A 13,280-nucleotide genomic window follows, 5' to 3' on the forward strand; every position below is an offset into this window, starting at 1 on the left:
AAACCGCAGACACACACAGACACCCGCAGACAGATACATACAGACACACACATAGTCTCCTCCCACACACATATTCTCCACCCACACACTCTTCCTCCTTCCTTTCTGAGCGTTTTTGGCATGCAAATCCACAGCAAATTGGTAAACCTTTTTACACCTGTGGTTTTGCTGCAGATTTGACTGACTCAATGTAAGTCAATGGGTGCAGAAATTCTGCAGTTCCGCAAAAAGAATCGACATGCTGCAGAAAATAAAATGCTGCGAATCAGGATGGAATTTTCTGCAGCATGTGCACACCAATTCTGGATTCCCATTGATTAACATTGCTTAAACAATCCTTTGCGGATATGGTGAAATTCTGCACAGAAAAAAACGCTGCGGATCTGCAACAAATCTGCAACATGTGCACATAGCCTAAGAATGTTATGACTGGAGGTAAGAAATGAGTTATTTATGTGCACTATAAAATTGGTTTGCATGTCTTTTTTTCTCCACAGTAACCGAGCTGGTTGGATCAAAACAGAGACGTATCGTTGGGATTGTGGTTCAGATGTTTTTCACATTGGGAGTAATGATAATCCCTGGCATTGCTTACTTGATTCCTACATGGCGGGGCATTCAGCTCGCCATTTCATTGCCAAACTTTCTCTTCCTTCTTTATTACTGGTAATTACTGATATTGATTTTTAATACATTCAAAAATATGTTTTCCAACAATAATATATTTTTTCAGTAATATATGTTTTCTACATTGTCAGTGAAATTGCTTTATTTGTCCAAACAATAGACAGGAATGTCAACTTCCAAGTCATTGTTAAGTTATTGTTCACAACAAATTTGTACTGTATGTTTTATGCTTTTCAGCTCATCAGTCTGTAAGGTGCCTAGGGCAGTAGCCGTGGGCAAGCTGCTGCTTCTCCATACCCTGGCACTGCACATATACACAGTGTTCAAGTCCATATGTACAGTCATGGACAAAAATTTTGAGAATGAGACAAATATTAATTTTTCCAAAGTCTACTGCTTCATTTTTTCTAATGGCAATTTGCATATACTCCTGAATGTCAGAGTGATCAGCTTAACAGCAATTACTGTACTTGCAAAGTCAATATTTGCCCAGAAAATGAACTTTAACCCCCAAAACACATTTCAACATCATTGCAGTCCTGCCTTAAAAGGAGCAGCTAACATCGTTTTAGTGATTGATCCATTAACACAGGTGTGGGTGTTGATGAGGACAGGGCTGGCGATCAATCAGTCATGATTAAGTAAGAATGACATCACTGGACACTTTAAATGGAGGCTTGTGCTTGGTATCATTGTTTCTCTTCAGTTAACCATGGTTATCTCTAAAGAAACAAGTGCAGCCATCATTGCACTGCACAAAAATGGCCTCAGGGAAGAGTATCGCAGCTACAAAGATTGCACCTCAGTCAACAATCTATCGCATCATCAAGAACTTCAAGGAGAGAGCTTCCATTGTTGTCAAAAAGGCTCCAGGGTGCCCAAGAAAGACCAGCAAGCGCCAGGACCGTATCTTAAAACTGTTTCAGCTGCGGGATCGGACTACCAGCAGTACCGAGCTTGCTCAGGAATGGCAGCAGGCTGGTGTGAGTGCTTCTGCACACACTGTGAGGCGGAGACTCTTTGAGCAAGGCCTGGTTTCAAGGAGGGCAGCAAAGAAGCCACTTCTCTCCAGAAAAAACATCAGGGACCGACTGATATTCTGCAAAAGGTACAGGGAGTGGACTGCTAAGGACTGGGGCAAAGGCATTTTCTCTGATGAATCCCCTTTTCGATTGTTTGGGACATCTGGAAAAAAGCTTATTCGGAGAAGAAGAGGTGAGCGCTACCACCAGTCTTGTCTCATGCCAACTGTAAAGCATCCTGAAACCATTCATGTGTGGGGTTGCTTCTCAGCCAAGGAAATCGGCTCACTCACAGTCTTGCCTAAAAACACAGCCATGAATAAAGAATGGTACCAGAATGTCCTCCAAGAGCAACTTCTCCCAACCGTCCAAGAGCAGTTTGGCGCCCAACAATGCCTTTTCCAGCATGATGGAGCACTTTGCCATAAAGCAAAGGTGATAACTAAATGGGTCATGGAACAAAACATAGAGATTTTGGGTCCATGGCCTGGAAACTCCCCAGATCTTAATCCCATTGAGAACTTGTGGTCAATCATCAAGAGACGGGTGGACAAACAAAAACCAACAAATTCTGGCAAAATGCAAGCATTGATTATGCAAGAATGGACTGCTATCAGTCAGGATTTGGTCCAGAAGTTGAATGAGAGCATGCCAGGGAGAATTGCAGAGGTCTTGAAGAAGAAGGGTCAACACTGCAAATATTGACTTGCTGCATTAACTCATTCTAACTGTCAATATAACCTATTGGTACTCATAATATGATTGCAATTATATTTCTGTATGTGATATAAACATCAGACAAACACTAATAAAAACCAGAGGGCAGCAGATCATGTGAAAATATAATTTTGGTGTCATTCTCAAAACTTTTGGCCATGACTGTAGTGTGCTTTTATGTCAGAGACCTCTGTTGCATTCTTGTTTTCAGGTCCAGGTTCAGCTGCACACAAATCAAGGGACACCCAGTTCGCTTTAACAAGTTCATCTTTACTGGACAGTTCAAGTATATCAGTGTTTAACATGCAGGTTCAGGCACAGCACCCTCCAGTTCCTTCAACACAGTACATTTCAAGCCTCTGCTTCCTTTCACCTTGGATCCCTACACTTGATCCTCTCATCATCCCCAGGAATTTCTTGTCCAGCACCACAGGACTCCTGAGATCCTCTACATTTCCCTCAGATGTTTCCCTGTCTGGCTTCTTCTGTATAGAAGGGACTAAAGCACACTTTCCAGTGCCTAGTTTGAGCAGTAAGCCCCGAACGTTACAGAACATTATGTACTCCACATGCCTCCATCCCATTGCAGCATGAACCTGAACTCAGGCTCAGGAAGTGATTCCACTTTTTGCTTGACATATCCCCTCCCATGATGGGCTAGCCCCAAACATTTAATTGTATCTTATACTGTACACTAATAAGACCCGCCACTTCATATTTGCCCTAATGTTCCTATATATTATTAACTAAACACTTAACCATGTTCTATACTGTATCTACCCCTGAGATGAGTGTACCTGGTTACCTTAGGCACTACCAATACAGTACCCACAGAGCAGGATCAGTACTAATAACATTCTATGCATTTTACATTATACCATAGAAACACAATGCCACCACATATTAATATTCACACTAGAATTGTTGTCTTCAGGGGAATGTATATGACAGTCCCTGTCACACCATTACAAATCAATGGGGTTAATCTACTAAACCGTCAGAGTTTGCACTGGAATAGGCAGAGGCGTATCTAGAGGAGGCAGCAGTGGCATGTGCCCCGGGCGCAGCCAGCAGGGGGGCGCAGTCGCGCAGCCTAATGTGGCGGTCCACAGTGTCTCCTCCGGTGGCTGCATTCTGTCACCTCTGACTGGTAGTCGGCTGTCCTCTGTGCCAGCTGTCAAGCTGACAGCTGGCACAGAGAAGCTACAGTGTGCTGGCTGCCATTGTTCAATAGTACTCGGGTCTAAAAGATGTAAGTACAATTGAAGCTCTGACCGCCGGGTGAGAGCGATGCCAGCAGTGTGATTAGGTCATGTGATCATGCTGCTGATGTCACTGGTCTGCATTGCAGGGGCAAACACTGATGGTAAGTGCTCCAGTGGAGATGAAGACACAAAAAATTAAGTGTACGGGGGGATTTAGTGTTCGAATGGGGGGATTTTGAGTGGGAATAGGGAGATTTGGAGTGGAGATGGTGGATTTGGAGTGGGGATGGCGGATTTAATGTGTGTGGGAAGATTTTGAGTGGGGATGGGGAATTTGGAGTAGGGATGAGGGGATTTTGAGTGGGGATTTAATGTGTGTGGGGAGATTTGGAGTGGGGATGGGGGATTTGGAGTGGGGATGGGGCATTTAATTTGTGGTGTGAGATTTAGAGTGGGGATGGGGGATTTAATGTGTGGTGGGAGATTTGGAGTGGGGATTTAATGTGTGTGGGGAGATTTGGAGTGGGGATGGGGCATTTAATTTGTGATGTGAGATTTGGAGTGGGGATGGGGGATTTAATGTGAGGTGGGAGATTTGGAGTGGAGATTTAATGTGTGATGTGAGATTTGGAGTGGGGATGGGGGATTTAATGTGTGTGGGGAGATTTGGACTGGGGAAGGGTGGATTTAATGTGTGGAGAGAGATTTGGACTGGGGATGGGGAGATTTAATGTGTGGGGGGAGATTTGTACTGGAGATGGGGGATTTAGGGTATGTATGAGGAAACAGTATAGGGGCATGTATGAGGAAACAGTATGGGGGATAGATGCAGACACAGTATGGTGAGTGAGGGGATGGGTGCAGACAATATGGGAGCGAACGTGGGAATGTATGCGAATACAGTATGAGTAGTGATGGGAAAAATGTATGTAGACACAGTATGGGGAGTGAGGGTGATGGGATGTGTGCAGACACAGTATGTGGAGTCAGGGGTATGTGTGAGCAGGCAGTATAGAGAGGGAGGGGGTAAATATATGAGGAGATGGTATGGTAAACAGGTGGAATGTGAGAGGAAATAGTTTGAGGAGGGGGGAATATTGTGAGGAGACAGTATGGGGAGAAAAGTGAATGGGCAAAGAATAGACACTGAGCAGTGGGGGCGTAGCATGTGGGGACAATGCAAAGGTATAGCCAGGAGGGAACAGTACACCAAGGAGGGGGGAGTGTGATGAGAGGGAACAATATAGAGACTGGGTCCTATAGGGAGAACACAGTGTGAGAGGACAGTTTGAAGAGGGGGCCCGGTATGGAAAGGAGAAGGCAGTGTGGAGGGCATGTACCATAAGAGCGACAGTATGGAGGTCATATTTTGTACATACAATATAGTGAGTGGCAATTATTAATTCAGGGGCTCAGCGTAGGGCAGATATTTTTATTCCGGAGCATTATAATACACTGCTATCTTTAAGGGCATCATATGGAGATTTGCAGCAGAAGACCGGAGAAGATGGAAGTCTGCAGAGATGGCTGTGGATGGGAAAACTCTTCATGGGGTCTGGACAAGATGAAGAAAAGAAGAACGACTCCAGAGACAGCGTCATCTATAAGGTACCTGGCTGTAAATATTATTTGTGATACTGACTAATTCTCATGTTTTTCTTTATGTTAGGAGCATTAATGGGATTGTCCGGGTTTATGCTGAGTCTGCAGTCATTCTATGTGACTGCAGACTTCTGAATTCTCACAGTGCTCACTGCACGCTGTTAAGATTCTCTCGTACCGGCGATTTACATGCATGCAGTCACGTGCTGATGTCACGCCCGCGCCGAGACTGGTTGGCGTGGGCGTCTGGGGGTGTGGCCCCACTGGACCACAGACCAAACTTCCCTGGAAGGGGCATAACTAAATAGCTTCCTAGGTGTTCGCTGGAGCCTCTGATGGTGAGGTCAGACTTGTGCAATAGGAAGCAACAAGGTACCACTCCAGGGTGGTGTCTGGCTGTGGCTGCTGATCCTACCGGGGCACGGAACATAGACAGGCAAGCGGGCACTGCTGGCTCTCTGGCAGGCAGGTACGGGTGGCTCTCTGGCAGGACAGGAGTACAAGGCTGGTACATTGGAAGAACCGGTAGGGACTGGTCTGCAGGCAGGTATGTAAAACAGGTAAGAACCTGTTCAGACAGGAAGACTTAAGAATAGGTAGAGAAAGACCACAAGAGCGGATGCAGAGCGAAAGCACAGGAGCTAGAGCCAAGAACAGAGATGCAGGAGGCGGGGCCAAGTACAGAAATGCAGGAGGCGGAGCCAAGAGCAGGAGGCAGAGCAACGTGCAGAAACACAGGAGGCGGAGCCAAGTGCAGGAGGTGGAGCCAAGGGCAGAAACGCAGGAGGCGGAGCCAAGAGCAAGAGACATAGAACCACAAGGAGCAGAGCCAGGTAGAACCACAAGGAGCAGAGCCAAGTAGAACCGCAAGGAGCAGAGCCGCAGAGCGAGAGCTGAGCAGAGCCACAGAGCGAAGCCACAGAGTGCAGAGCAAGGTCAGAGTGCAGAGCAAAGCTACAGAGAGCAGAGCTGAGAGCAAAGCCACAGAGTGCAGAGCTGAGAGCAGAACAAAGTCAGAGTGCAGAGCAAGACACAAAGTGCAGAGCTGAGAGCAAAGCCACAGAGTGCAGAGCTGAGAGGAGAGCAAAGTCAGAGTGCGGAGCAAGACACAGAGTGCAGAGACTAGAGCAAAACCACAGAGAGCAGAGCAAGGTCACAGAATGCAGAGCAAGGAGCAAAGCAAGGTCGCGGTGAGCAGAGCCAAAAACAGAGCAAAGCAAGACACAGAGTACGTACAGCAGGGAAAGGAAACCAAGGCAGGGATATAAACGGACACAGGAACAGGACTAGGCTAAGACAAAGTCAGGAACAGGACAAGGCACAGAGACATGGACACAAGCCAGTGTACGATGCCCCTCTGGGTGGCGGACATAGGCCAGGGTACGAGGCCCCACTGGATGGCAAACACAGGACACAGACCAGGGTACAACATCCCCCTGGGTGACGGACATAAGAGTAACAGAGACAGGGCCTGGCACCTCAGCAGCTAAGAACTGACTGAGGGAGTAAGTTGCACAGGCCCCCACCAATGGGTGGGGAAGTCTTAAATACAGGAAGCCTCTTGGCAATTGGCCAGGGACACCTTAGCAAGGTGCACACAGACTCAATAAGACACAGAAGTTGCCGGCGCTGCCCCCCTATGCACACAGACAGAGCATGCACAGAGCAAGCAGCAGACATGAGGCACACAGCATGGAGCTGGCAGCAGAGAGAAGTCACAACAAGGCCCAGAGAAGTAAGTGAGTTTGAGTGTAATGCAGATGGGGGATGGGAGGCCATGCAGTGATGCCAGCAGGGTTGTTACAGTTGGCTAGACATGTGTGGCCTCACTCACTAGACATGTCTAGTCGGAATGTGGCCAGAAGTATACACTTCCTGACAGAAGTTATGTTGCTTATCCATGTTATGTAAATAAAAGCTTATAACATGACGTTAAATTAATCCATTGGGTGTATAAATTATTCTTTTGAAAGCTGAAACCCTCCAAAATGTGGTTTAGGTTAAGAAAATAAATTGGCATCAATGCAGAAATATTGATCAGTTAATGGACACAGAATGGTCAGATTTTGGCAAGACAAAAGTTTTGTCGCCCACAGAAAGTGATGTGATATTCAAACAAATAATTAACTTAAAATACAAATATATGTTGCATAACATTGGTGAATGAAGTTGTGGTACTATTAGAGTTATATTTAATATTTTGTGTGACTTCCATGAGCTTGAAGGACTGCATCCATGCAGTTCAACAATGATTCATACAATTTATTAATGAAGTCATCAGGAATAGCAAAGAATGCAGTCTTACATGCCTCCCAGAGTTTATCTAGATTCTTTGGTTTTGTCTTCCAAGCTTCCTCTTTCATCCTACCCCAAACATGCTCAATGATGTTCATGTCTGGTGACTGGGCTGGCCAGTACTTGAGCACCTTGATCTTTTTTGCCTGGACGAACTTTGTTGTAGAGATGGATGTATGAGATTGAGCACCATCCTGCTGCAGAATTTGACCCCTTTTATGATTTGGATTATAAGAGGTAGCTAATACTTCTTGATATTTTAGGCTATTGATATTGCCTTCCACCTTGCAAATGTTTCGCACACCTCCCTACTGAATGTAACCCCAGACCATGATCTTTCTACCACCAAATGTAACTGTTTTCTGGGTGTATTTTGGATCTATACGGGCTCCAGTAGGTCTCCTGCAGTATTTGCTGTGGCTGTGGTGTAATTCTACTGAAGATTCTTCAGAGAAATCCATCTTCTGCCACTTTTCCAGCGTCCATCTGTTTAGCAGGCTGTGGGACTTTGCAAATGCCACACTTTTTTTATTTGCCTTTTGTTTAGTGCTGGATTCTGGGCACTGATTCGACCAGGGGCTGACTGGCCCAGGTGGCAAAGAGGCAAATGCCCCCCGGGCCGCTCCCCCAGCAGCTGTTCAGGGCCGGCTGCCTGGTGGTGGCTAAAACCACACAGCAAATTGTGCACAGCCATGTCTGCTGTACTGTGATGCGGCTGGCAGCAGACACAGCCGCATCACAGTTAGCGCACACGTCTGCGCTGGGGCCAGGAGCTATGCTTGGCTGTCACCTTTACGGCTGCGCAGCTACTGCTCCCTTCATGTTCTCTATACTTCCAGGTTAGGTGTTGGGCATGCGCGATGGCATCCTCACGCACACGCCGACATGACCTGGATGCTAGAAGCAGAGAGGCACTGCAGGTGAGCAACTGATGAGGTAAGTATGAAGAAATTGTTTGTTTTCTTTATAAAATAAATTTAATGGTGGGTAACTGCAAGTTATGAAGTGGGGGGTGTAAGGAGGCTGCACATGATGGAATTTGGGGGTTAAAGGAGACTGCACATGATGGAGTGAGGGGGTAAGTGGGGCTGCACATGATAAAGGTTGAGTGGGGCTGTACATGATGGAGTGGGGCTGCACATGATGAAGGGGGAGTGGGGCTGCACATGATAGTTTAGTGGATAAAGGAGACTGCACATGATGAAGTGGGGAGAGTGGGGCTGTACATGATGGAATGGGGCAGCACATGATGATGTGGGGGTAAGGGGGATTGCGCATGATGAAGGGGCAGGGGGACTGCACATGATGAAGTGGGGGTAATGTGATCTGCACATGAAGTGGGGGTAATGGGGACTGCACATGATAAAGTGGAGTGTAAGATGGACTGCACATGAAGTGGGGGGTAAGGGTGACTGCACACGATGGAGTGGGGGGGTAAGGAGACTGCACATGATGAAGTGGGAGAAGGGGACTGCAGGACTGTACATGATGAAGTGTGTCTGATGTGGGACTGCTCATGATGAAATGGAAGGGGGATAGGGGGCTGCAAATGATGAAGGGGCACTGCAGATGAAGTGAGGGGATGATAGGGGACTGCAATGAATGAAGTAAGGGGACTTCAAATTAAAGTGGGGGGACTGCAAAATAATAAATTCAGTGTGAGGGACAGGGGACAGCAATTTAATTGAAGGTGGGGGTGGGGAGAGCAAATGATGATCTAGGGGAAGAACAAATAATTTATTTTAAGGGTGGGGGAGTAAATGATGTATTGAATGTGGGGTAGAGCAGTTGATAATGAATAGAGGGTGAGAGAGAAAGACATGACAATGAATTGGGGCGGGAGGGGCATGTAACTATAATGAATCGGGGTTAGGGTTAGAGTGGTAGGTACATAGTGGGGGGCGTTGAGGATGAAGTGACTGGTAATGAATTGGGGGAACGAGTACAGGTGCTAATTAATTTATATATTAAATGGGGAAAGTGGCTATTTATAGTTAGTGGGTGCACAGTGGTGGATTATAATTTATATTTGGAATGGTCGGTTAATAATAATAATTATAATTTTATTTCTATAGTGCCAACACTTTACATTTTAGAGGGGACTTGTACAGACAATGGACATTAAGCATAACAATAAACACATAGATCAACAGATACCAAAAGGAATGAGGGCCCTGCTCGCAAGCTTACAATCTATGAGGTTGCATAATAACCAATTATATATTGTTTGTGGGTGCACCTCTGTATTCAGATGTCTAGTGTACACCATGTTCCAAATTATTATGCAAATTGGATTTAAGTGTCATAAAGATTTAATTGTTTTGTTTTGCAAATAAACTTGTGGATGGTATTGTGTCTCAGGGCTCAATGGATCACTGAAATCAATCTTAAACACATGTGATCATTAGTTTTCCAGGTGATTCTAATTAAAGAAAAACTACTTAAAAATGATGTTCCACATTATAAAGCAGACCACAGGTTTCAAGCAATATGGGAAATAAAAAGGATCTCTCTGCTGCTGAAAAGCATTAAATAGTGCAATGTCTTGGTCAAAGTATGAAAACATTAGATATTTCACGAAAACTTAAGAGTGATCATCATACTGTGAAGAGATTTGTGACTGAAACAGAGCAGACAGAGTTCATGCAGATAAAGGCATAATGAGGAATGTTTCTGCCAGACAAATTCATTGGATAAAGAGAGTAGCTGCCAAAATACCATTACAAAGCAGCAAACAGTTATTTGAAGCTGCTGGTGCCTCTGGAGTCCCTCGAACCTCAAGGTGTAGGATCCTTCAAAGGCTTGCTGTGGTGCATAAACCTACTATTTGGCCACCCCTAAATAGTGTTCACAAGCAGAAATGGTTGCAGTGGGCCCAGATACACATGAAGACTGATTTCCAAACAGTCTTGTTTACTGATGAGTGTCGAGCAACCCTGGGTGGTCCAGATGGATGGAGTAGTGGATGGTTGGTGGATGGCCAACATGTCCCAACAAGGCTGCAACGTCAGCAAGGAGATGGAAGAGTAATGTTTTGGGCTGGAATCATGGGGAAACAGCTGGAAGGGCCCTTTAAGGTACCTGAAGGTGTGAAAATGACCTCGGCAAAGTATATAGAGTTTCTGACTGACAACTTTCTTCCATGGTATAAAAATCAGAATTGTGCCTTCAGGAGCAAAATCATCTTCATGCATGTCAATGCACCATCTCATGCTGCAAAGAATATCTCTGAGTCATTGGCTGCTATGGGCATGAAAGGAGATAAACTCATGGTATTGCCACCATCTTCCCCTGACCTCAACCCTATACAGAACCTTTGGAGTATCATCAAGCAAAAGATCTATGAGGGTGGGAGGCAGTTCACATCAAAACAGCAGCTCTGAGAGGCGATTCTGACTTCATGCAAAGAAATACAAGCAGAAACTCTCCAAATACTCACAAGTTCAATGGAGGCAAGAATTCTGAAGGTGATAACAAAGAAGGGTTCCTATGGTAACATGTGACTTGGCCTGTTAGGATGTTTTGGAGTTAAATAGCTTTTTTGTTCAATGAATGTGACCTCCTAATGCTGCAAATTCCACAAATGAGCATTTTCAGTTCTTTAAAACAGATCAAATGTTTAGAAATTCCACTGTGCCTAATAATTTGGAACAGTGCATTTTGAGTTTTTATTCATTTTGGAGATTATACTGTTATCATTGGGAGGTTTCTCCAATAAAATTCGATGTATACTCTAACGGGTGATGACTTTTATTAGATTGACTGCCATTTGCACCGACCATTTAGGAAAATCCGAGAAAAATATAATTTGCATAATAATTTGGAACATGGTGTAGAAGAAAGGGAAAAAGTGGGGAATGTGGTCTGGAAGCCGTGCTCTAGGTAACTGTGTTATTTTATGCAGAGACGAGTCCTGGCTGGAAGAAGTGATGGCAGTCTGTGCTGGATGAAAATGAAAAGCAAAGATGAAGGACTTCAGCTAGAGACATCACTAGTGAGTCAGTGTATTACCTGTACACTGACACTATACACTGTATACTATATACAAAGCTCCTGTGTATAATGTCACTGGCAGTGGTGATCACTGTATTACCTGTACACTGACACCTCATACAGATCTCCTGTGTATAATGTCACCAGTGATCACTGTAGTATCTTTACACTGACCGTAAATACAGAGTTCCTGTATACAATGGCACTTAGTGTTGTGCTTTTTGTAAAATTAATGATCAGTAGTGTTGAGCGATACCGTCCGATACTTGAAAGTATCGGTATCGGATAGTATCAGCCGATACCCGAAAAATATCGGATATCGCCGATACCGATACCCGATACCAATGCATTTCAATGGGACGCAAAGTATCGGAATGGTTCCCAGGGTCTGAAGGAGAGGAAACTCTCCTTCAGGCCCTGGGATCCATATTCATGTGTAAAATAAAGAATTAAAATAAAAAATATGGATATACTCACCTCTCCGGTGGCCCCTGGATCTTACCGCTGTAACCGGGAGCCTCCGTTTTTAAGAATGAGCGCGTGAAGGGCCTTCGATGACGTCGCGGCTTCTGATTGGTCGCGTGACCGCTCATGTGACTGCTCACGCGACCAATCAGAAGCTGCGACGTCATCGAAGGTCCTTCACGGGCTCATTCTTAGGAACGGAGGCTCCCGGTTACAGCGGTAAGGTCCAGGGGCCGCCGGAGAGGTGAGTATATGGATATATATGGATATGCTCACCTCTCTGGTGGCCCCTGGACCTTACCGCTGTAACCGGGAGCCTCCGTTCCTAAGAATGAGCCCGTGAAGAACCTTCGATGACGTCGCGGCTGACGTCGCGGCTTCTGATTGGTCGCGTGAGCGGTCACATGAGCGGTCACGCGACCAATCAGAAGCTGCTGTGTCTCAGCGTCAAGTACAAAGAATTAAAAAAAAGATTTGAAGAGACTGGAGATGTGTTTGACTAGCCCAGGTCCAGCAGACCCCGCAAGACAACTGCTCAGGAGGAATGTTTGTTGGTTATAAAATCCAAAGCAAGCCCCTCTTCCACAGCAGCAGAGCTCCAACAGGTCTGGTCACCTCAAGTCCCTGTGTCAACTAGTAAAGGTTAAATTCACCGCATGTGACACGCCGATCGTTAGCAAGGCGCGGGAGCGCCGCTTGTCATAACAGACACTGCAGGTCCACACTACTGGACAGGATCTTCCATAGGCGGACATTTAGATTACAATAGAGCTTATATTGCACCGCTGGGACTTTCCGCCTTCTGTGTATATCACTATCTTAGCTGGAACAAGCGATTACGTGACAAAGGCTCTGGTTGAGCCGAAACGTTGTATATAAAAAAATCACAGATGCTGTAATATTCTGTTACGCTCCCAGTTTATGTATAATAAATTTATACCAGACTTTGCATAAGAAACCTTGAGAGAGTGCAGTGAATTTAACTTTTACTGTTATTCTGGGCCATTGGTCCGTTACACCAGCACCTCGCCATATTAAGGCTGAGTGCACACCTAAACCTTTACCTGTGTCAACTAGAACAGTTTGTAAGATTCTGTCTCAAAATGGCCTCCATGGTCGAATCAGTGCCCAGAAGCCAGCACTAAACAAAAGGCAAATAAAAAACCGTGTGGCATTTGCAAACTCCCACAGCCTGCTAAATAGATGGACACTGGAAAAGTAGCAGAAGATGGATTTCTCTTCAGTAGAATTACACCACAGCTGCCACAAACACTGCAGGAGACTTACTGGAGCCAGTATGGATCCAAAATACACCCAGAAGACAGTTAAATTTGGTGGTTGAAAGATCATGGTC

General features: G+C 45.4%; 1 protein-coding gene across 1 annotated transcript in view; it reads left to right on the plus strand.

Annotated features, from left to right (window-relative positions):
* The window catches only part of SLC22A3 (solute carrier family 22 member 3), a 570,890-nt gene that overhangs the window by 383,713 nt on the left and 173,897 nt on the right, over positions 1-13,280 (plus strand). The window contains exon 4 of the mRNA XM_077289157.1: positions 498-666. Coding sequence (XP_077145272.1) covers positions 498-666 — 169 coding nt within the window. The remainder of the gene's footprint in view (positions 1-497; positions 667-13,280) is intronic.

The sequence above is a fragment of the Ranitomeya variabilis genome, chromosome 2 (assembly GCF_051348905.1).
Source record: "Ranitomeya variabilis isolate aRanVar5 chromosome 2, aRanVar5.hap1, whole genome shotgun sequence".
NCBI lineage: Eukaryota > Metazoa > Chordata > Amphibia > Anura > Dendrobatidae > Ranitomeya > Ranitomeya variabilis.